Source organism: Kogia breviceps, chromosome 4, assembly GCF_026419965.1.
Source record: "Kogia breviceps isolate mKogBre1 chromosome 4, mKogBre1 haplotype 1, whole genome shotgun sequence".
Lineage (NCBI taxonomy): Eukaryota > Metazoa > Chordata > Mammalia > Artiodactyla > Physeteridae > Kogia > Kogia breviceps.
In genome coordinates, this window is record NC_081313.1 from 118,312,151 (window position 1) to 118,334,175 (window position 22,025).

Below are 22,025 nucleotides of genomic sequence, written 5' to 3' on the forward strand. Positions count from 1 at the left end.
AGGAAGATGTTTTTTATTCCTCAGGAAATGGAAGCATGCAGGAGTTAGTAACAACCATGTTAAGGCCACAGAGGAGGCAGGCAGCCTTAGTGTGGAGCTATACCAGGAAGAATACCATTGTATGTTAAATAGAGGAGGGAAAGAAATCAGGTCCTTTGTGACATATTTATGCTACTGGAGCAACCTAATCATGACACCTACTTGCTTCTGGACTTGAGTCGTGTGACTCTTTAATTTCTTTCATCAGCATCTTTTAAGTTTCAGGCTACAAGTTCTGTACATATTTTGTTAGAGTTATATCTAAGAATTTCACTTTTTGAACAATTGTAAATGGTGCTGGGCTTTTCATTTCAATTCCACGTGTTCATTGACAGTATATAGAAATAGAATAGATTTTAATATGTTAATCTTGTATCCTATGACCTTGCTGAAGTCACTTTCTGGTTCTAGGAGTTTTCTTGTAGATTCCTTGGAATTTTTTACGTAGACAGTCATATCATCTGCAGACAGCACAGTATTACTTTTGTTTCAATCTGTATGTCCTTTCTTTTCCTAGGCTACTGCACTGTCTAGAACTTCTAGTATTATGCTGACAAAGAATAGTGACAGTGGACATCTTTGGCTTCTTCCTAACCTTAGGTGGGGGGGATTTAGTCTTTTAATGTTAAGTATAATGTTTGCTTTAGGTTTGTGTGGATGCTCTTTATTAAGTTGAGGAAGATCTCCCCTATTCCTTGTTTTCTGAGAGTGTCTTTTTCTTTTTCATAAATGGGTGTTCAATTTTGTCACATGCATTTTCTGCATCCATGTATATGATCATGTGGTTTTTCTTATTTAGCCTGTTGATACAGTGAATTACATTAACTAATTTTCAAATATTGAACCAGGCTTGCATCCCTGGAATAAACTCCACTTGGTCATAAAGTGTAGTTCTTTTTGCATATTGCTGAATTCTATTTGCAAATGATTGTAAAGGGTTTTTGTACCTACATTCATGAGGAATATTGGTTTGTAGTTTTCTCTTTTTTGTGTGCTTTCTTTGTTTGCCTTTTGATATCAGGGTAATCATTGCTTCATAAAATGCAATGGAAAGTGTTTTCTCCTCTTCTATTTTCTCAGAGAGATTGTAGAATTGGTGTTAATTCTTCTTTAAAAATTTGGTAGAATTCCCCAGTACAACCATCTGGGCTCAGAGATTTCTTTTGGGGAATTTTTAAACTATGAATTCAATTTCTTTACTAGCTATAGGACTATTTAGATTATCCATTTTATATTGGGTAAGTTGTGGCAGCTTTTATTTTTGAGCAAGTGGTCCATTTCATCTAAACTGTCAAGTTTAGATGCAAACAGTTGTTCATAATATTCCCTTATAGTCCTTTTAATGTTTGTTGGGTCTGTAGTGATATCCCCTGTTTCATTGTGGATATTGGTTTGTCAGTCTTGCTAGAGTTTGTCAATTTGTTTACCAGTTTTACTGCTTTTCAGAGAACCAGCTTTTTGTGCCATTGATTTTCTCTATTGTTTTTCTGTTTTCAGTTTTATTGATTTCTATTTTTCTTTTAAAATAGTCTTATTGAGTTATAATTCACATATCATAAACTTCACCCATTTTAAGGGTGACAAGTTAGACCAGTTTTGGTACTTTGTACTGCTATGCACCCATCCTCTCTATCCAGTTTTAGAACATTTCCTTTACCTCAGAGATTTCCTTTGTGTCTGTTTGCAGTTAATTCCTACTCCATGCTGAGCCCCAGGCAACCACTGACTTGATTTCAGTCTCTATAGTTTTTCCTTTTGTAGAAATTTCATATAAAATATGTAGTTTTTTTGTGTTGGCTTTTTTCACTCAGCATAATGTTTTTGAGATTCTTCCATATTGTAGTATGTATCAGCACTTCATTCCTTTTATTGTTGAATAGTATTTCATTGTAAGATTATACCACATTCTGTTTATCCATTTAACCATTGATGGACATTTGGATTGATTCCAGTTTGGGGCTATTGTGAAAAATGTTGCTATGAACATTTGCTACAAGTCTTTTTATGAACATATGCTTTAATTTATCTTGGATATATACCTAGGAGCTCAATTTGATTGATTTCTTTTTTTAAAATAGATTTATTTATTTATTTATTTTTGGCTGCATTGGGTCTTTGTTGCTGCACACGGACTTTCTCTAGTTGCAGCACGCATGGGCTACTCTTCAGTCTGGTGCACAGGCTTCTCATTGTGATGGCTTCTCTTGTTGTGGAGCATGGGCTCTATTGCTCCACGGCATGTGGGATCTTCCCAGACCAGGGCTGAAACCCATGTCCTCTGCATTGGCAGGTGGATTCTTAACCATTGCGCCACCAGGAAAGTCCCAATTTGATTGATTTCTGCTATTGAATTTATTATCTTTTGCTTCTGCTTCCTTTATGTTTATTTAGCTCTTTTTCTAAAGAAACTCTTTTTCTCAAGGGTTTCTTGAGGTGAGATCATAGTTTATTTATTTGAGAATGTTTATCTTTATTTAGTGCTATATATTTCCCTCTAGGAATGCTTTAGTTGCATCCCATAAATTTTGATACACTGTATCTTCATTTTCATTCAGTAAGTTTATTTTTAAATTTTCTTTAAGACTTACTCTTTAACCCATGGATTATTTAGAATTGTCTTTATTTCCAAATGTTTGGCGATTTTCCTGTGGACTTTCTGTTAGTGAATTTTAGCTTAATTTCAGGATGCTCAGAGCATATATTTTGTGTGATTCTTTTAAAATTGTTGAGCTTTGTTTTCTGACCCTGGATACAATCAGAATGTTCCATGGGTACTTGAATAGAATCTGTATTCTGTTTGGGGGGCATATGTTCTGTAAGTGTCAGTTAGGCCCTATAAGTTAATGATGTTCCTCACTTTTTTGATATTCTAGTTAGTAATTGTATCAATTATTGAAAAAGTTTTATCAAATGTTCACTTATACATTTTTGTTAGTAGTTCTGTCAATTGTTGTCAAATTGAAGTCTCCACCTATATTTTGGTGGATTCATCTATTTTACCTTTCAGTTGTATGTTTTTGCTTAATGTATTTTGAAGTTCTATTGTTAAGTACATACACATTTAAGATGGCTATGTCTTCCTGGTGGACTGACACTCTTATCATTGTATAATGTCCCTCTTTTTCCCTTTTAATTTTCTTTGGGTAAATAGACATATGAGATTGTTAAATATTCTTGATACTTGATACATTGACCTTTTCGTCATTTTGTAATATCTCTCTTTATCTCTGCTAATATATCTCGTCTTAAGGCCTAATTTTTTCTGATATTAATGTGGCCACTCTAGCTTTCTTATAGTTAGTGCTGCATAGTATATCTTTTTCAATTCTTTATATATAAAGTATTTTTTCTGCAGAAGGACATAGTTGAGGCTTTTTTATCCACCATTTATCTTTAATTGGCATGTTCAGATCTCTTACATTTAATGTAATATTGATATGATTATGTCCACCATTGTGCTCTTTGTTTTCTCCTTGTCCATGCATTGTTTTTTTTCTTATGGAACTTTTTATTAATTTAATTTTTATTTTATATTGGAGTATAGTTGATTTACAGTGTTGTGTTAGTTTCAGGTGTACAGCTAAGTGATTCAGTTGCACATATACATATATCCATTCTTTTTCAGATTCTTTTCCCATATAGGTTATTACAGAATATTGAGTACATTTCCCTGTGCTATACAGTAGGACCGTGTTGATTACCTATTTTATATATAGTAGTATGTATATGTTAATCCTAAACTCCTAATTTATCCCTCCCTGCTACGTTTCCACTTTTTTTTTTAATGAAAGCTTCTTTATTTATTTATTTTATTTTTGGCTGTGTTGGGTCTTCGTTTCTGTGTGAGGGCTTTCTCTAGTTGCGGCGAGCAGGGGCCACTCTTCATCGCGGTGCATGGGCCTCTCACTGTTGCGGCCTCTCTTGTTGCAGAGCACAAGTTCCAGATGTGCAGGCTCAGTAGTGTGGCTCACAGGCCCAGTTGCTCCGCGGCATGTGGGAACTTCCCAGACCAGGGCTCAAACCCATGTCCCCTGCATTGGCAGGCAGATTCTCAACCACTGCGCCACCAGGGAAGCCCAACGTTTCCACTTTAGTAACCATGAGTTTGTTTTTGAAGTCTCTGAGTCTGTTTCTGTTTTGTATATAAATTCTTTTTATCACTTTTTAAAAAAATTCCACAGATAAGTGATATCATATTATGTTTATCTTTCTCAGTCTGACGTACTTCACCTAGTATAGTATTCTCTAGGTGCATCTATGTCGCTGCAAATGGCATTATTTCATTCTTTTTTATGGCTGAGTAATATTCGTGTGTGTGTGTGTGTGTGTGTGTGTGTGTGTGTGTGTGTGTAATTGCACATCTTCCTTATCCATTCCTCCATCAAAGGACATTTAGGTTGGTTCCATGTCCTGGCTATTGTAAATAGTGCTGCAATGAACTTTGGGGTACATATATCCATGAGGTTGATATAGCAGTCTTTATATATATATATATATATATATTTATATACAGGATTGTTTTAAGTTGCTTGTCTTTTAATTTCAAATGCACTTTCAATATCCTGCATTTGTACTCTCCTTTTCTCACGATTGCTGGTTTTGATAGCATATTTGTGTGTGGATGATTTCCTTCATTTACTGTATGCTTGCATTTACCAGTGAGCTTTCCCATTTGTAATTTTCTTGTTTATATTTGTGGCCTTTTCTTTTCCACCTAGAGAAGTTCCTTTAGCATTTGTCCTAAAGCTGGTTTGTTGGTGATGAATTCTCTTAGTTTTGCTTGTCTGTAAAGATTTTGATTTTTCTGTCAAATCTGAATAAGAGCCTTGCTGGGTAGAGTAACCTTGGTTGTAGGTTTTCCCCTTTCCTCACTTTAAATGTATCATGCCACTCCCTTCTGACCTGCAGAGTTTCTGCTGAAAAATCAGCTGATAAGGTTATGGGTGTTCCCTTGTATGTTATTTGTTGCTTTATGCTCATTGTTTTTATTATTTTCTCTTTGTCTTTAATTTTTGTGAGTTTGATTAATATGTGTCTCTGTGTGTTCCTCCTTGGGTTTATGCTGTATAGGACTCTCTGCACTTCCTGGACTTGAGTGAATGTTTCCTTTCCCATGTTAGGGAAGTTTTCAGCTATAATCTCTTCAAATATTTTCTCAGACCCTTTCTCTCTCTTTTCTCCTTCTGGGACCCCTATAATGTGAATGTTTGTGCATTTAACACTATCCCAGAGGTCTCTGAGACTGTTCTCACTTATTTTCATTGTTCTTTTCTTTATTCTGTTCCACAGCAGTGATTTTCACCCATCTGTCTTGCAGGTCACTTGTTCGTTCTTCTGCTTCATTTATTCTGCTATTGATTCCTTCTAGTGTATTTTTCATTTCAGTTATTGTATTGTTCATCTCTGTTTGCTTGTTCTTTAGATCTTCTAGCTCTCTCAAACATTTCTTGTATCTTCTTGGTCTGTGCCTCCATTCTTTTTCTGAGATCTTGGATCATCTTTACTGTCATCTCTGAATTCTTTTTCAGGTAAGTTGCCTATCTCCACTTCACTTAGTTGTTCTTCTGGGTTTTTATCTTGTTCCTTCGTCTGGAATGTATTTCTCTGCAGTCTCATTTTGTCTAACTTTCTGTGGTTGTGGTCTCCTTTCCACAGGCTGCAGGATCGTAATTCTTCTTGCTTCTGGTGTCTGCCTTCTGGTGGGTGAGGTTGGTCCAGGTGCTTGTGCAGGCTTCCTTGTGAAAGGAACTGGTGCCTGCCCGCTTGTGGGTGGAGTTGGGTCTTGTCCCTCTGATGGGGAGGGCCATGTCAAGGGGTGTGTTTAGCAGTGACTGTGAGCTCAGTACAACTTTAGGCAGCCTGACTGCTGACAGATGGGGCTGTGTTCCCCGTCACTGGTTTCTTGGCCTGAGGGGTCCCAGCACTGGAGCCTGCAGGCTGTTGGCCAGGTCTCAGTGCCAAAATGACGACCTCCAGGAGAGCTCATGCCAATCAATATTCCCTGGGGCCTCTGCCACCAGTGTCCTTACCCCCACAGTGAGCCACAGCCAACCCCACCAGTAGACCTTCCAAGACCTGCAGGTAAGTCTAGCTCAGGCTTCTATGGAGTCATTGCTTTGTGCTGGGTCCCAGTGCACATGAAATCTGTGTGCATCTTCCTAGAGTGGAGTCTTCATTTCCCCTAGTCTTGTGGAGCTCGTGCACTCAAGCCCCACTGTCCTTAAAAGCCAGATGCCCTGGGGGCTCCTCCTCCCAATGCAAGACACTCAGACTGGGGAGCCTGACGTGGGGCTCAGAACTCTCACTCCTCTGGGTGATCCTCTGCGATATAATTTTTTTTCCAGTTTGTGAGTTGCCTACCCAGTGGGCATGGGATTTCTTCTTCCTTTTTTTTTTTTTTTTTTTGCCATGCCATGCAGCTTGCAGGATATCAGTTCCCTGACCAGGGATTGAACCCAGGCATTTGCAGTGAAAGCACCAAATCCTAACCACTAGGCCACCAAGGAACTCCCTATGGGATTTCTTTATATCATGAAAGTGCTACTCCTAACATCTTGTTGTGGCTTCTTCTTTGTTTTTGGATGTAAAATATCTTTTTTGGTTGGTTCCAGTCTTTTTTGTTGATGGTTCTTCAGCAGTTGGGATTTTGGTGTTTTCATGAGAGGAAGTGGGCTCAAGTTTTTCTACTCCACCAATTTGTCCAGAATCAAGGGGCTGCTTTTGGTTTGGGTGCTTGCTGCCTCTTTCCTTAGTGTGTGCTGGCTGTTATCCCCTTGATATGGTGTGTGTAGGTGCAGCAGCCCCGCACACGCTTCTGGTTCGGTGGGGGCAGCAGTTGGTGTCTGTTCACCACCCATGTGTGCTCTCCATCCATTGTTAATTTCTTCTTTTATCGTTTTCTGCCTTCTAGGTTATTGTTTAGTATTCTGTTTTGTCTCTGATATTGGTTTATTAAGTATCCTCTTTGATTTTTAAGTGTTTGTTCTGTGGTTTACACTATGCATCTTTAACTTATGATCATAAATGTAATCGAATTTGAGTAATATTACACCACTTTAACAGTATACTTCCATTTCCCCTCCATTGTTTTTTAGTGCCATTGTTGCCACACATTTTACTACTGTAGTATTTTAAGCCCCACAATATGTTGTTATTATTTTTGCTTTAGGTAATCATTTATCTTTTAAAGAAATTTAAACATGAAAAGTCTTTAATATGCAACCTACATTTTTATCATTTCTATCACTGATTTCTTACACAGACCCAAGTTTCCATCGGTGTCACTTTTCCTTTTGACTAAAGAGCTTTCTTTAATGTTTCTTGTAGTATAGATCTTCTGGTTATACATTTTCTAGGTTTTTGTTTGTCTGAAAAAAAAATCTTTATTTTACTTTCATTTTTGAAAGGTACTTTTGCTGGATATAGAATTCTAGGTTACCAATATTTTTCTTTCAGCACTTTAGAGATATTCTTCCTCTTTCTTCTGCCTTGCATTATTTTTGATGCGAAGTCTGCAATCTTTCTTATGTTTGTTCTCCTGTATTTCCTGACTGCTTCTAAATTTTTCTCTTTATCAATGGTTTTCAGAAATTTGATGATGATGGACCTTTGGTGTATTTTTCTTTATTGTGTGTTTTCTTTATGGTGCATTTTCTTTGTGGTGTGTTTAATCCTACTTGGGGTAGCATACTTGAACTTCTTGATTCTGTGGGTCTATAATTTTCTTTAGATTTAGGAAGTTTGGGGCTATATTTATTCAAATACTATTTATCACATGCACACACACACACATACAAAATTAGAGAACTCCAATTTCACTTATGTTAGACCACTTGATATTTTCCCACAGGTTGCTGAAACACTGTTCATTTTTTTAAAATCTTTTTTTCTCTGAAAATTGCCTCCAGGCAAAATAACAGAGATCCTGGGGCTCATCTCATTGCTTCCCTTCTCTCAGTCTTGCACTCCTTTTGAGCCAATGGCTAAAAGCATTTTTCTACATATTTTCATCAATTTTCTATTTGTTTATAGTGGTATGGCTAGTTCCACAATGTCAGAAGAAAAGGTTTTCACTTTGCTTTTTGCACTAACAATATATTCTGGAAATCATTCTATATCATTTTACAAAGATCTTTCTTTGTAGCTTCATAAAACTCCATTGTATGTGTACATATCATAGTGTATTCAACCAACTATAGTTTTATGTTTAGGTAGCTTTCAGTCTTTTTGCAATTACAAATAATGCTATAATGAATAACCTGGTCCATATATGTATTTTCATAATTTTTGAGGTATATATTTAGGGTAAATTTCTAAAAGTGTGATTTCTAAGTCATAGGGCAAGTACATATGTAGTTCTGTTAGATATAACTATTTCCCTATATACAGATTATACCATTTTGCATTCCAATAGATGAGAATGTTTACTTTCCCATAGCCTCATCTATAGAATATGTTGTCAAGCTTTTTAATTTTTGCCAATCTGATCAGTTTTTAAAATCTCAAAATCATTTCAATTAGAATTTCTCTCATTACTGTTGAAGTTAAATACCTCTTCATATGTTTAAGAGCCAGTTTATCTTTCTAAAAATTGTTCATGTTTTATATTCATTATTCTATTTTCTATCTTCTAGAGTTTTTTTAGTATTTTGTCTTTTAGAAAGTTATTTGTATGTTTAGCGATATTAGCCCTTTGTCCAAGATATAAGTTGCAAATATTTTCTCCTAGCTTGTCATTTGCCTTCAACTTTGTATATGGTATTTTTGCACTGCAATGTTTTTCCCCCTTTATTTTCATGTAACCAAATGAATCAGTCCTTTTCTACATTCCACTTAGGTTTTGAGTCAGAGTTCCACACTCAGGTTGTAGAAAAATCCATCAGTTTTCTTCTAGTACTTGTATGGTATTTTGGTTTGTACATTTAGATCCCTGATCTATATGGACTTTATTCTTGTGTGTGCTGGTATGGAGCTAATTTTTTCTTTTTTTTCTTTTTTTTCTAAGTGGCTATCCAGTTGTCCCAGTACTGCTTATTAAAAACTTCATCCTTGTCTCGGTGATTTAGATTGCATCTATATCATGTACTAAACTTCTATATTGGCTGGAAGGTTTTAAAGATCAGAAAGTCACACTTCTTTCTCACTCAAAGTTATCATTATATATTCAAGTCAATTACTTCGTTTAGAAATATAACTCAGCCTTACAAGGCTACCTGTTTCAAAAAATTGATAATAATTCAGGTAACAATATAATAGTGTGCTGGGGAAAAATTAAATTTCATCTTGGGATGAAATTGGGATATTTTCATATGGAGAAAGTTAGCAATTTTTTGAGGGTAGTTTCCTGGCATATTTAAGCTTTGTGGTATAATAAACAGTAATAGTACTGATGTGATCAAGACTAGAAGAGATTATCACTCAAACAGAAGGGAGAAATAAACCTCTTTTTTTTTATTTGCTTAAACTTTGGCCTCTAAATCACTGATCGTAGTTCCAAAATATTTTAATGAAATAATTTCTTATTCTTAAGGTTCATAGATCATCTTTTCAAATCAAAGTATGCAAAATATTTTCTCACATAAATAAACTTCAGATGAACTTCACGGAAATATTAAGGCTAAACCATTCAGCTTCCACCAAATCCTTGAATATCCCACCTGTCTGAATTGTGGTACATGTTGATCTATTGATTATCTGTTTTTATATAATTTCTCCTTAAATTATCTCTTAATTTGACCTTAGGATGTTCCTCAAATTGGCAAATTAGATTGAATTCAAAGATTACTAGATGATATTTAGGCTTTTAGGGGATAATACATATGTTTTTCCTTGAATTCATTAATTTAATAGTATCATGAATAAGATTTTCTGATATTATTAATCCTCTTGGAATAAATAATATTAGGTAATTACCTAATATTTTAAAAATAATATTAGGCAATACTTATGGAGAGCTTCTCTGTGCCAGGCAAGGCCATTTTCATGGGCATGTGAACTGTGCAGTCATACTGGTTCCCAACCTTAGAAGGGCCCTGCATTTGGTTTAATGGTCTGCTGTCATCATCTTGAAATTGTAGTAATATTTTAACAGGGAGCCCCCTGTTTTCATTATGTGCTTGTCCCGCAAATTATGTAGCCAGTCCTGGTACCAAGCGCTGTGTTTAGCGAGGAGAGTATATAATTTAATATATATTTTTGAAAGATTCTTCAGGTTTCCACATGTGAAATGGGGTTTAGGGAAAGCAAAAGAGGAAGTAAGAAGACCAGAGAGGAAGCTGACAGTATTTAAGGTGACTTTGTCTCAGGTGGTAGGGGTAGAGGGGAAAGTAATTGATAGATTCAAAGTATATTTTGGAGGTAGTAAGCATTGACATGAACTGGTAATGAATTAAATGTTGGAATGTAGAAAAAGATGTTAAGGATGACCTGAGAATTTTTTACTAGACTAGAAGTGCCCATTATTAGATGAGGAACATTGGAGACAGAACTTTTTTTTTTTTTTTTTTTTTTTTTTTTTGGTATGCGGGCCTCTCACTGTTGTGGCCTCTCCCGTTGCGGAGTACAGGCTTTGGACGCACCGGCTCAGCGGCCATGGCTCACGGGCCCAGCCGCTCCGCGGCATGTGGGATCTTCCCGGACCGGGGCACGAACCCGTGTCCCCTGCATTGGCAGGCAGATTCTCAACCACTGCGCCTCCAGGGAAGCCCGAGACAGAACATTTTTGAGGGTGTGGTTAAGAATTGGTTGTGACATTATGCTAAGTGAAAGAAGCCAGATACAAAAGGCTATGCATTTAAAAAAATTTTTTTAATTGAAGTATAGTTGATTTACAGTGTGGCAGCAGAGTGACTCAGTTACACACATATACATTCTTTTTTATATTCTTTTCCACTATGGTTTATCCCAGGAGATTGTGTATAGTTCCCTATGCTGTACAGTAAGACCTTGTTGTTTTTCCGTTCTATATGTAGTAGTTTGCATCAACCAACCCCGAACTCGCAGTCCATCTCTCTCTCTCTCCCCCTACCCCTTGGCAACCACGAGTCTGCTCTCTATGTCTATGAGTCTGCTTCTGTTTTGTAGATAAGTTCATTTGTGCCATTTTTTAGATTCCACATATAAGGGATATCATATGGTATTTGTCTTTCTCTTTCTGATTTAGTTTGATAATCTCTAGTTTCATCCATGTTGCTGCAAATGCATTATTTTGTTCTTTTTGTGTGTGTGTGTGGTACGCGGGCCTCTCAACTGTTGTGGCCTCTCCCGTTGCGGAGCACAGGCTCCGGACGCGCAGGCTCAGCGGCCATGGCTCACGGGCCCAGCCGCTCCGCGGCACGTGGGGTCTTCCCGGACCTGGGCATGAACCCGTGTCCCCTGCATAGGCAGGCAGACTCTCAACCATTGTGTCACCACGGAAACCCGGATTTTGTTCTTTTTTATACTGTGTAATATTCCATTGTATATATGTACCACATCTTCTTTATCCATTCATCTGTCAATGGACATTTAGGTTGTTTCCAGGTCTTGGCTATTGTGAATAGTGCTGCTATGAATATAGGGAGGCGTGTATCTTTTTTGAATTATAGTTTTGTCCAGATATACGCCCAGGATTGGGATTGCTGGATCATATGGTAATTCTATTTTTAGTTTTCTGAGAAACCTCCAAACTGTTTTCCATAGTGGATGCACTAACTTACATTCCCACTGACAGTGTAGGAGGGTTCCCTTTTCTCCACACCCTCTCCAGCATGCATTATTTGTGGACTTTTAAATGATAGCCGTTCTGACCGGTGTGAGGTGGTACCTCATTTGCAGCTTTGATTTGCATTTCTCTGATAATTAGTGATGTTGAGCATCCAAAAGGCTATGCATTTTATAACTCCCTTTTTTGTGAAATTTCTAGAAAGAGGAAAACTATATAGAAAATCGATCAGTGGCTACCTGAAGCTGGAGGTGAGAGCAAGGATTGACTGCAGACAGGCATGAAGGATTTGGGGGGTTGATGGGAGTATTCTAAAATTGGATTGTGGTATTGGTTGTGTAACTGTATAAAATTGCTAAAAATCATTGATTGTCCAAGTGAGCTGTACGGTAAGTACAAAGCTGTTAAAAGATTAAAATAAAAGACTGAGATACCGGTGATTATGTCAAGGAGTACTATTATTATTCCCATTTTATACATAAAGAAAATAAAAGTTAAAAATAAAAGCTTCATGGTTACATAGCTACTAAGTATAATGTCCAGTATTGGAACTCAAGTCTTTTTGACACTAAGGCCTCACTGTTGAACACTATAATAGATTCACTTTCTATTTTAAAATTGTTTGCTGCATCTTGTTGATCTAAGGCTCTCTTGGAATTATAAAACAGAGAGGAAAGAAGATAGAGACTGGAAAATTCCATTGATCCTGTACACTGGTACTTCCATTTCCCCTGGATATAGGTGACAGCAAGTTTTATGTCCAGTGAGAGTTATATTACCACACCTTGCTTGGCTCTTTGGCAAACTATGTTTTCTCTTTCAAATCATTAGGTTAAGAAATAGTTTCACTAGCACCACTGGTAGCTTAAAAGACTGACTGTATCTTCCAAAGATGCTTTCTCCTAGGGAAAATGGATACAAATGAATATAGATAGTCCTTGCTGCATTTAATGATTACTATGCCATTAGCATAAAGATTGCTATATTAATAAGCCTTAAGTATGGGGAGATGTTGGTCAATGGGTACAAATTATCAGTTATAAAATGAATGAGTTCTGGAATCTGATGTACAACATGGTGACTATAGTTAACAATGTTGTAGTGTAACTTGAAATTTGTTAAGAGTAAGTCTTAAATGTTCTTACCACACACCTTAAAAAATGGTAACTAGGTGAGGTGATGGATGTGTTAACTATATTGTGTTGATCATCTCACAATATATACATATATTAAATCATCATGTTGTACACCTTAATTTATATAATTTTGTTTGTCAGTCATACTTCCATAAAGCTGGGAAAAATTAAGCATCAAGTGCCTACTGTGCTAGTCACTGAGGAGACAAGTGATAATCAAAACAGGCATGGTCTCTGCCTTCTTGCAGCTTTATTTTTTTAGTGGGAGAGGCAGGCACTATGCTTAAACAAAATATAATTATAAAATTTTAAATTGTGCTAGGTTCAATAAAGGAAAATATAAGGTTCTATGTGGGAGCATAACAAAGGATCCTGGTTTTAAGTGGGGCCTAAGGAAGACCTCTATTAGGAAACAACATTTAAACTGAGACCTGAAAGATTTGTAGAAATTAGCAAAAGCAAAGGGAAGGAAGGGAAAGAAGCTTTCCTAGGAGAAAAAAGCATGAAGAGCTTGGGTGACGACCACACTGAAAGCAGTGTAATAAAATATTGAGAGAAGGGGAAGGCTTGAGAACTTGGATACTATGCAAAGGATTTGGTATTTTATTTCAGGAGTAGTGAGTGAGATGCTGCTGAGAAGTTTTGAGCTGGAGAATCTTCTGATTCGATTAAAATTTTAAGATCACTCTTGCTACTGTAAACAATGGATCCAAGGAGGGTTCTGCTGGCTTATGAAGAGGTCTTAGGAAAACTATGGGCCTTATTGTTAAAGGGAAAAACTACCTCAGCTTTTAAAAGCTAGTTTTTGAAAACCAGAATGTCAATTAAGTGATGGTGAATAGGGAAAGAATGATTGATAAATTGGTATGTCTGAAAAACCTACTAGATCAGTGCTTCTCAAACTTCAATGTACATTCACATCACCCTGGCTTTTTGTTAAAATGCAAATTCTGATTCAGTAGGTCTGGAGTGGGGGTATTTCTGCATTTCTAACAGCTCCCAGGTGATGACCATGCCATTGGTCCTTGGCTCACACTTTGAGTAGCAAGTGGCTGGGCTACTATATATGTTCTAAATTCTATATTCTAATCTTCTAATACCTATCAGCCTTCTTGGTGGTATGGACAATTGTCAAATTTGAGTATTTAAAACTGGAGGTTTGGGCTTCCCTGTTGGCGCAGTGGTTGAGAATCCTGCTGTTGCAGGAGACACGGGTTCGTGCCCCGGTCCAGGAAGATCCCACATGCCGTGGAGCGGCTGGGCCCGTGAGCCATGGCCGCTGAGCCTGTGCGTCCGGAGCCTGTGCTCCGCAACGGGAGAGGCCACAACAGTGAGAAGCCCACATACCGCAAAAAAAAAAAAAAAAAAAAACAACTGGAGGTTTTAAGAGAGAAAGTATTGAGTACATGGAGAGACAGGTCAAATATGGATTTTCATCTCTTCAATAAATATCCTATATATACTTACTTCCTATATATCTATCTAACCTTGCTGCCTACCACCCTTCCTCAAGGTTCAGTTAAAATTCAGAAAGGACTATATGCAACCAAAGTGGTGTCCAAGATAAGCGTACAGAAATAGTATGAGGTTCTTTACATCTAGTATCTAATGGGGTGATGTGCATCATTAATTAAGACTTACTGTGTGCCAGGATTTTATCTGCCTTATTCATTTAATAAGATAGGAACTCGGGAAACCTTAGAGGGTAGTTTCTTGTCTAAGGATGTACAACTCAGTTCTAACTTATATCATAGCTGACTCTTATTCATTATCCTGATCATTACTATTTTGTTTGACTACAATCCTAAATACAGAAAACTTCAGGCTCTTTATTCTGTGGCTAAAGGCTTTGTATTTCTGATATCCCAGTCATTTTATAAAGGTCCCAGGTGGTAAATAAAACCTGGTCTTTTTTCTTTTTCTTTCCTGCTGTTTTTTTTGGGGGGAGGGGAGTGAAGGGGGGTATTATCCTTTATTAGCAATGCAATTTCTCTTTGTGGTATGCCATATGATCTTGAGAAACAAATTGATCAAGTAAAGGGAAACTTTAGAGATGCTCTCTGATTGAGGTTATGCTTGTTGGGACAAACAGGATAGAAAAATTTCACATTTTGCTCCCTGGTTGTTAAGAAATAAGAGCTAAGCAACAACATCCAATTTAAAAAGAAATATGAATTGTACTTTTAAATTTCATAAAATAAAGTTAAACCAAACAGCTGGTAGCTCCTGTAGATTTTCTCTACTGAGGAAGTGACCCGCGGTTCTACAGTCTCATGTGGTAAAGATATAACTGAAATTATCAACACCTCCACAGAAATGCTAAATGCCTCGCCATAATATGGTCCAGCTAGGTAAGTTTTACCTAGTCCTCCAACAAACCAGATAACGTTGTGTCGTTTTCGGTTGGGTTTGAACCCCCTTCTTGGGATTAAAGTCAGCAGCTGAAGTGTTTAATAGGCCTTAGTTCGGCTTGAAGACTTGCAGAAAGGCCAGCTCCATCACCCTGAAGTTAGCTTTACAGCTAAGGTGGGTTTCCGATGCGCGCATACTGCCAAGGAGCTCCGGCTGTAAACTCTGGAAGGAAGCCAAAGCAAAGAAGTTCCTGGCGCTAGCGCTGGTCCCGCTCAGAGAGCCGGGCGCTGGCGCATTTTTCGTGCAGTTATTGGCTGGGACTCTGCGTGCCGCTGTCGGCCAATGAAGAAGCTGGAGATCTGGCCCCGGCCCGTCCCCTCTTGGCGCCGCGGGATGAGGCAGAGACTGAATAGCCGGCGAGCAAATCAACGGCATCCAGAAAGCCATGTCCGACTCGGAGCCCAGCGCCCGAGCGTTAACCCGCTGAAAGTTTCTCAGGAAAGAAGCCGGGCCGATCTGGACCCCGCTAAGAGGAATTGCCTTTGAGTGAGATGGTCCCAGAGGCCTGGAGAAGTGGACTGGTAAGCACTGGGAGAGTGGTGGGAGTTTTGCTTCTTCTTGGTGCCTTGCATAAGGCTTCCGCCGCCGTCATTCGCTATGAGATCCTGGAGGAAAGAGAGAAGGGTTTCGCGGTGGGAAACGTGGTTAGGGACCTTGGCTTGGATCTCGGCAGCCTGTCAGCCCGCAGGCTCCGGGTGGTGTCCGGAGCTAGCCGAAGATTCTTTGAGGTGAACTGGGAGACAGGAGAGATGTTCGTGAACGACCGCCTGGATCGAGAGGAGCTATGTGGGACGCTGCCCTCCTGCACCATAACTCTGGAGTTGGTAGTGGAGAGGCCGCTAGAGCTGTTCAGCGCGGAAGTGGTGATCCAGGATATCAACGACAACAATCCCTCTTTTCCTACCCGGGAAATGAAATTGGAGATTAGTGAGGCTGTGGCGCCGGGGACGCGCTTTCCGCTCGAGAGCGCGCACGATCCAGATGTGGGAAGCAACTCTTTACAAACCTATGAGCTGAGCCGAAATGAGTACTTTGCGCTTCGCGTGCAGACACGGGAAGACAGCACCAAGTACGCGGAGCTGGTGCTGGAGCGCGCCCTGGACCGGGAGCGAGAACCAGATCTCCAGCTGGTGCTGACAGCGTTGGACGGAGGAACTCCGGCTCGCTTGGCCAGCCTTCCTATCCGAATCGTCGTGCTGGACGCGAATGACAATGCGCCCACCTTCAACCAGTCCTTGTACCGGGCTCGCGTCCTGGAGGATGCACCCCCCGGCACTCGCGTCGTGCAAGTCCGTGCAACGGATCTGGATGAAGGCCCCAACGGCGAAATCATTTACTCCTTCGGTAGCCACAACCGCGCTGGCGTGCGGGAACTATTCTCCTTAGACCTTGTAACTGGGGTGCTGACAGTCAAGGGTCGACTGGACTTCGAAGACGCCAAACTCCATGAGATTTACATACAGGCCAAAGACAAGGGCGCCAATCCTGAGGGAGCACATTGTAAAGTTTTGGTAGAGGTTGTGGATGTAAATGACAATGCCCCGGAGATCACAGTCACCTCCGTGTACAGCCCAGTCCCTGAGGATGCGCCCCTAGGAACTGTCATTGCTTTGCTCAGTGTGACAGATCTGGATGCTGGGGAGAATGGGCTGGTGACTTGCGAGGTTCCACCAGGTCTCCCTTTTAGCCTTACATCTTCCCTCAAGAATTACTTTACTTTGAAAACTAGCGCAGCCCTGGATCGGGAGACTGTGCCAGAATACAACCTCAGCATCACGGCTCGAGATGCGGGAACCCCTTCCCTCTCAGCCCTCACGACAGTGCAGGTGCAAGTGTCCGACATCAACGACAACCCTCCACAATCTTCCCAGTCTTCCTACGATGTTTACGTTGAGGAAAATAACCTCCCTGGTGTTCCAATACTAAACCTAAGTGTCTGGGACCCTGACGCCCCGCAGAATGCTCGCCTTTCCTTCTTTCTCTTGGAGCAAGGTGCTGAAATAGGGCCAGTGGGTCGCTATTTCACGATAAATCGTGACAGTGGCGTCGTATCATCCTTAGTGCCCCTGGACCATGAGGATCGGCGGGAGTTCGAATTAACAGCTCATATCAGCGATGGGGGCACTCCTGTCCTGGCCACCAACATCAGCGTGAACATATTTGTCACTGATCGCAATGACAATGCCCCCCAGGTCCTATACCCCCGGCCTGGCCAGAGCTCGGTGGAGATGCTGCCTCGAGGTACCTCCGCAGGCCACGTGGTCACGCGTGTGGTAGGCTGGGACCCGGATGCAGGGCACAACGCCTGGCTCTCCTACAGCCTCTTGGGAGCCCCCAACCAGAGCCTTTTTGCTGTGGGACTTCACACGGGTCAAGTCAGCACTGCCCGCCCAGTCCAGGATACAGATTCGCCCAGGCAGACTCTCACGGTCTTGATCAGAGACAATGGGGAACCATCGCTGTCCACCACCGCGACCCTGACTGTGTCAGTAATCGAGGAATCTCCTGAAGCTCGAGCTGAGTTCCCCTCCGGCTCTGCCCCCAGGGAGCAGAATAAAAATCTCACCTTTTATCTACTTCTCTCTTTAATCCTGGTCTCCGTGGGGTTCGCAGTCACAGTATTGGGAGTGATCGTATTCAAAGTGTACAAATGGAAGCAGTCCAGGGACCTGTACCGAGCGCCCATGAGCTCCCTGTACCGAACACCAGGGCCTTCTCTGCACGCGGACGCCGTGCGGGGAGGCCTGATGCCTCCACACCTTTACCATCAGGTGTACCTCACCACTGACTCGAGACGCAGCGACCCGCTGCTGAAGAAACCAGGTGCCGCCAGCCCACTGGCCAGCCGCCAGAACACTCTGCGGAGCCTCGATCCAGTGTTCTATAGGCAAGTGTTGGGTGCAGAGAGCTCCCCTCCCGGACAGGTAAGGTTAGCAAGTCGTCCTGGAATGATATTAATGTTTTTTGATTCCTGCATCAGTTTCAGGAGAGTATGTAGCCGCCTTTATTTTCAGCGATCAAGATGTTTTCCTAATGATGCATCCACATTTTCACGTGGCCTTTCCCAGATCAAACGTCGTGCCTTTGGGGGAGGGGGATGGCCCAGCTAGAGTGTGGTTTGTGGTCCCACACAGTGTGGAGTTAATTGACTTATCTGTGGACATAATTCACACCCTCAGCACTCACTTGCCATAGCAACTAACCAATACGGCTAAAGAGCCATTAAGCTATAACTCACCATCTCAGCACTCAGAGCTTAGCTTGGTGTCATTTGCATTGAGTACAAGCTGATGAATACCTCTAACCAGTGGCAGCTGCTAGGAATATAAAAACTACCTCATCTGTCCATCTTTCAAGTGATTGCCACATCTGCATTAAAGCTAGTGGTTTGCTGATAATTTTCCTTTGACTACACAGATCCTGTAACTCATTCCCAGATGACTTTCTATGAAAGAAATAAAATTCTAGGGTCCTTTAAATTTTATTTCAAGCACAGTGCTGGAAATTATGTGGACATTACTCATAAAAATTTTTATGTTATGATAGTAATACATGTGCATTATAGAAAATTTGGAAAATATGTAAAAGTATAAGAAAAAAATTAAAACTAATTATATTCCCCAAATCCAAAGGTAACCAACATTCATTATAAAAGTAAAAGTAATCATTTATTTTGAAGATAAATCCAGACAATCCAGAAGAACATAAAGTACAAAATGAAAGTTCTTCTTGCCCAAAGTGTTATTTCCTATCCTTTCATCATTGTTCTTGGGTATACACATAGTGTGAAAGGTAGGTAAATTCATATCCTGAGAAAAAGATAAAGCTTTCATTTATTCAGGATGGTGTGCAGGTCTTTGCTTTGGAGTGAAATTAAACACACTTCCATTTGTGGGAAACAACTGTTACTTTGTTACTAATAAGTGTATTAATGCTATCAAGCCTTGGGTTTGACAGTTAGACACTTACCATGTATGAGTCCATGGCCAAGTTAATCTCTTTTCTAGACCCTTTTTCATATGCAAAAAGGGAGTAACAAGGGTTTTATTACATTAGTGCATGATATAATATATGCACATTGCCTAGTGTATCAAAGGTGTTAAAAATTCTTAGCTATGACTAATATTTTTTATTAGTTCTTAACCCACTCCAAATCTTAATTAAACACACTTTAGAAATGAACAAACCTGGAGATAGTCAAAGATGACAAAGTAGAGGCATAGATGGAAAGGCTAAGGAAGGATGAAAGCCAGAGAGAAGCAGCTGCTGCTTTTCTGGTCAGACTGGAAAACAACTGGCATTTTCCCATGGACAGTGTTCTCAAACTTGGTTGCACACCAGAATTACCTAGGGACCTTTTAAAAATTCTGAAGCCCAGGCCACATCCCAAATGGATTAAAGCATAATCTCTTGAGATGGTACACAGGCATCAGTATTTTTTGAAGGTCCCCACGTGATTTCAATGTGAAGACGAATTTGCAAAGCATTGTCCTAGGACCTGCCAGTCTATCATAGCATGTTTTTGAAGCAAAGTGTTATTCTGGTGTTCACAGAACCAGCAGCCAGCCTTATTGGGCCAAACTGAACTTTAAAAAATTCTGTGATGTTATTTCCCAACCTTAAAATATATATAGAATAGCTCTAGGAGAGCATTGTAAGGAAGACATAAGATACTTCAGTCATCTGAAGAAAAAATCTTCCTCAACAACTGGCACCTGGGCAACTATTTCTTTAAAAATCTAGAGCTAGGCAATGGGTATGGGGTTTCTTTTGGGAATGAAAATTTTTTTTTCTATAACTATACTATGGTGATGGTTGCATCATTTTAGTATATGTGAATATACTAAAAACCATGGAATTGTACATTTTAAAGGGATGAATCATATGGTGTAATGGATGAATTATATATAATAATATATAATTATTTATATAGAAATAATTATATATTATTTATATAGCTCAATAAAGGTGTTTTTAAAATCTAGAGGGGAGAATCACATACCTGGCATAAAAAGGTCAAGTCTAGGATGTGTAGGATTCAGGCTTTATGATCTTCCAGTTCTAGTAATATATAGATTTTATGCCTGTTTGTTTTGCTGTGAACTTGCAAATAAAAGGGATTGAGACCTATAAGAGGTCTAGTTCTTTGATATTAAAGGCATCAGTAAAGGACCAGTTTATGGTTACAGGGATGACAAACTGGTAGAAAAATGATTTAACATGTTATAGAAAGAGGGGCTTCCCTGGTAGCGCAGTGGTTAAGAATCCGCCTGCCAATGCAGGGGACACGAGTTCAAGCCCTGGTCCAGGAAGATCCCACATGCCGTGGAGCAACTAAGCCCGTGAGCCACAACTACTGAGCTTGCGCTCTAGAGCCCACGTGCCACAACTGCCGAAGCAGGTGTGCCTAGAGCCCGTGCTCTGCAACAAGAGAAGCCACCGCAATGAGAAGCCCGCACACCGCAATGAAGAGTAGCCCCGGCTCGCCGCAACTAGAGAAAGCCCGTGCGCAGCAATGGAGACCTAACGCAGCCAAAAATAAAATAAATAAAAAATCAATACATTTTTTTTAAAAAGATGTTATAGAAAGAGGCTTTATTTCTTTCTAGAAAGACCAGAGGTGGCAGTGGGGAGATCCCAGTACTGCAGTTACTAGTTGAACTTTACACAAGTCTCCTAACCTTTCTGATCTTCAGTGTTCTCATCTATAAAATCTTCCAAAATTGTGTAAGAGTGAAAAGTAATGCATATAAAATGTATACTCAATATAAAGTACTCATATAAAGTACGAGTATTCAGTAGATATTTGTTGAACTAATAATTAGTGATATTATCATTTCACCATTTATTGAACATCCCTATGTACTAGACACTTTAAAAGATAAAAAGACAGTCCCTGCCGCTATGGTACACAAGGTACTGTAGGAGACAGACACGCACACACACCCATAAAAACGATATTGGAGATCTGTATAATACAAGAAACAACGGGAGCAAAGGAAAAGAAACACCTAAGCCTGGGGAAATCAGGGAGACTTCATGGAGGTGATGATGCTTGATCTGAGAACAAAAGGTTGAGTAGTAATTTGTCAAAGGGGAAAAGGGGGTAGAGAGGGACCCTTGCAGGAGATTCCATGCAGAAGGATTATGATTTTTCATTATTGCTGAACCTTAAAGTGTGTTTGTAAAACAATCTTTGCAGGAGATAAAGTGAAGCAAGTAGGCAGGAGTTAAATCTTGAGTTACCTTTACACCATGTCAAGGAGTTTTTATTTTATTCTATATCCATGATAGTAATTGCAGAATTTTGAACTGACATAAATGTGATGTCATCAGGGGTTTTTGTTTGTTTTGGAGAGATTATTCTGGCAGCCACAAATGAAATGGATTCGGGATATTGGGACTGTAGACAAAAAAAAATAGAAGGCTATTATAGTATTTGAGAAGATTGATAAATGCTTGAACCAGCACAGTGACAGTATAGATGGAGGTAACTGTAATGAAATTATCAGCACTCATTCATTGACATGATAAAGGGAATGAAGGAGAGGAATGAGTCAAGGGTGACCCTCCTTACTCCTCTTCGTTGTGACTGACCCAGCTTGGGTGGCTAATGGTGTCATTCCCCTGAGATAGTGAATCTTGGCATAACCACCTGATAGGTCAGATTGATTGACATCTCCGTCATTCCCACGGGAGGAGGTTTAGGTGTTTGGGAGTAAAAGAACACAGAAAGC

General features: G+C 39.8%; 1 protein-coding gene across 23 annotated transcripts in view; it reads left to right on the forward strand.

The window, feature by feature from the left end:
- The window catches only part of LOC131756068 (protocadherin gamma-C4), a 173,965-nt gene that overhangs the window by 126,529 nt on the left and 25,411 nt on the right, over nt 1-22,025 (forward strand). The window contains exon 1 of one of the 23 annotated variants that reach the window (XM_059062846.2): nt 15,602-18,212. The exons of 21 other annotated variants lie outside the window; for them this stretch is intronic. In XM_059062846.2, the coding sequence (XP_058918829.2) occupies nt 15,780-18,212 (2,433 nt within the window). In that variant the 5' untranslated portion in view covers nt 15,602-15,779. Of the gene's footprint in view, nt 1-15,601; nt 18,213-22,025 lie in introns of those variants that run through there. One more of the 23 variants, XM_059062851.2, reaches the window with a different exon arrangement.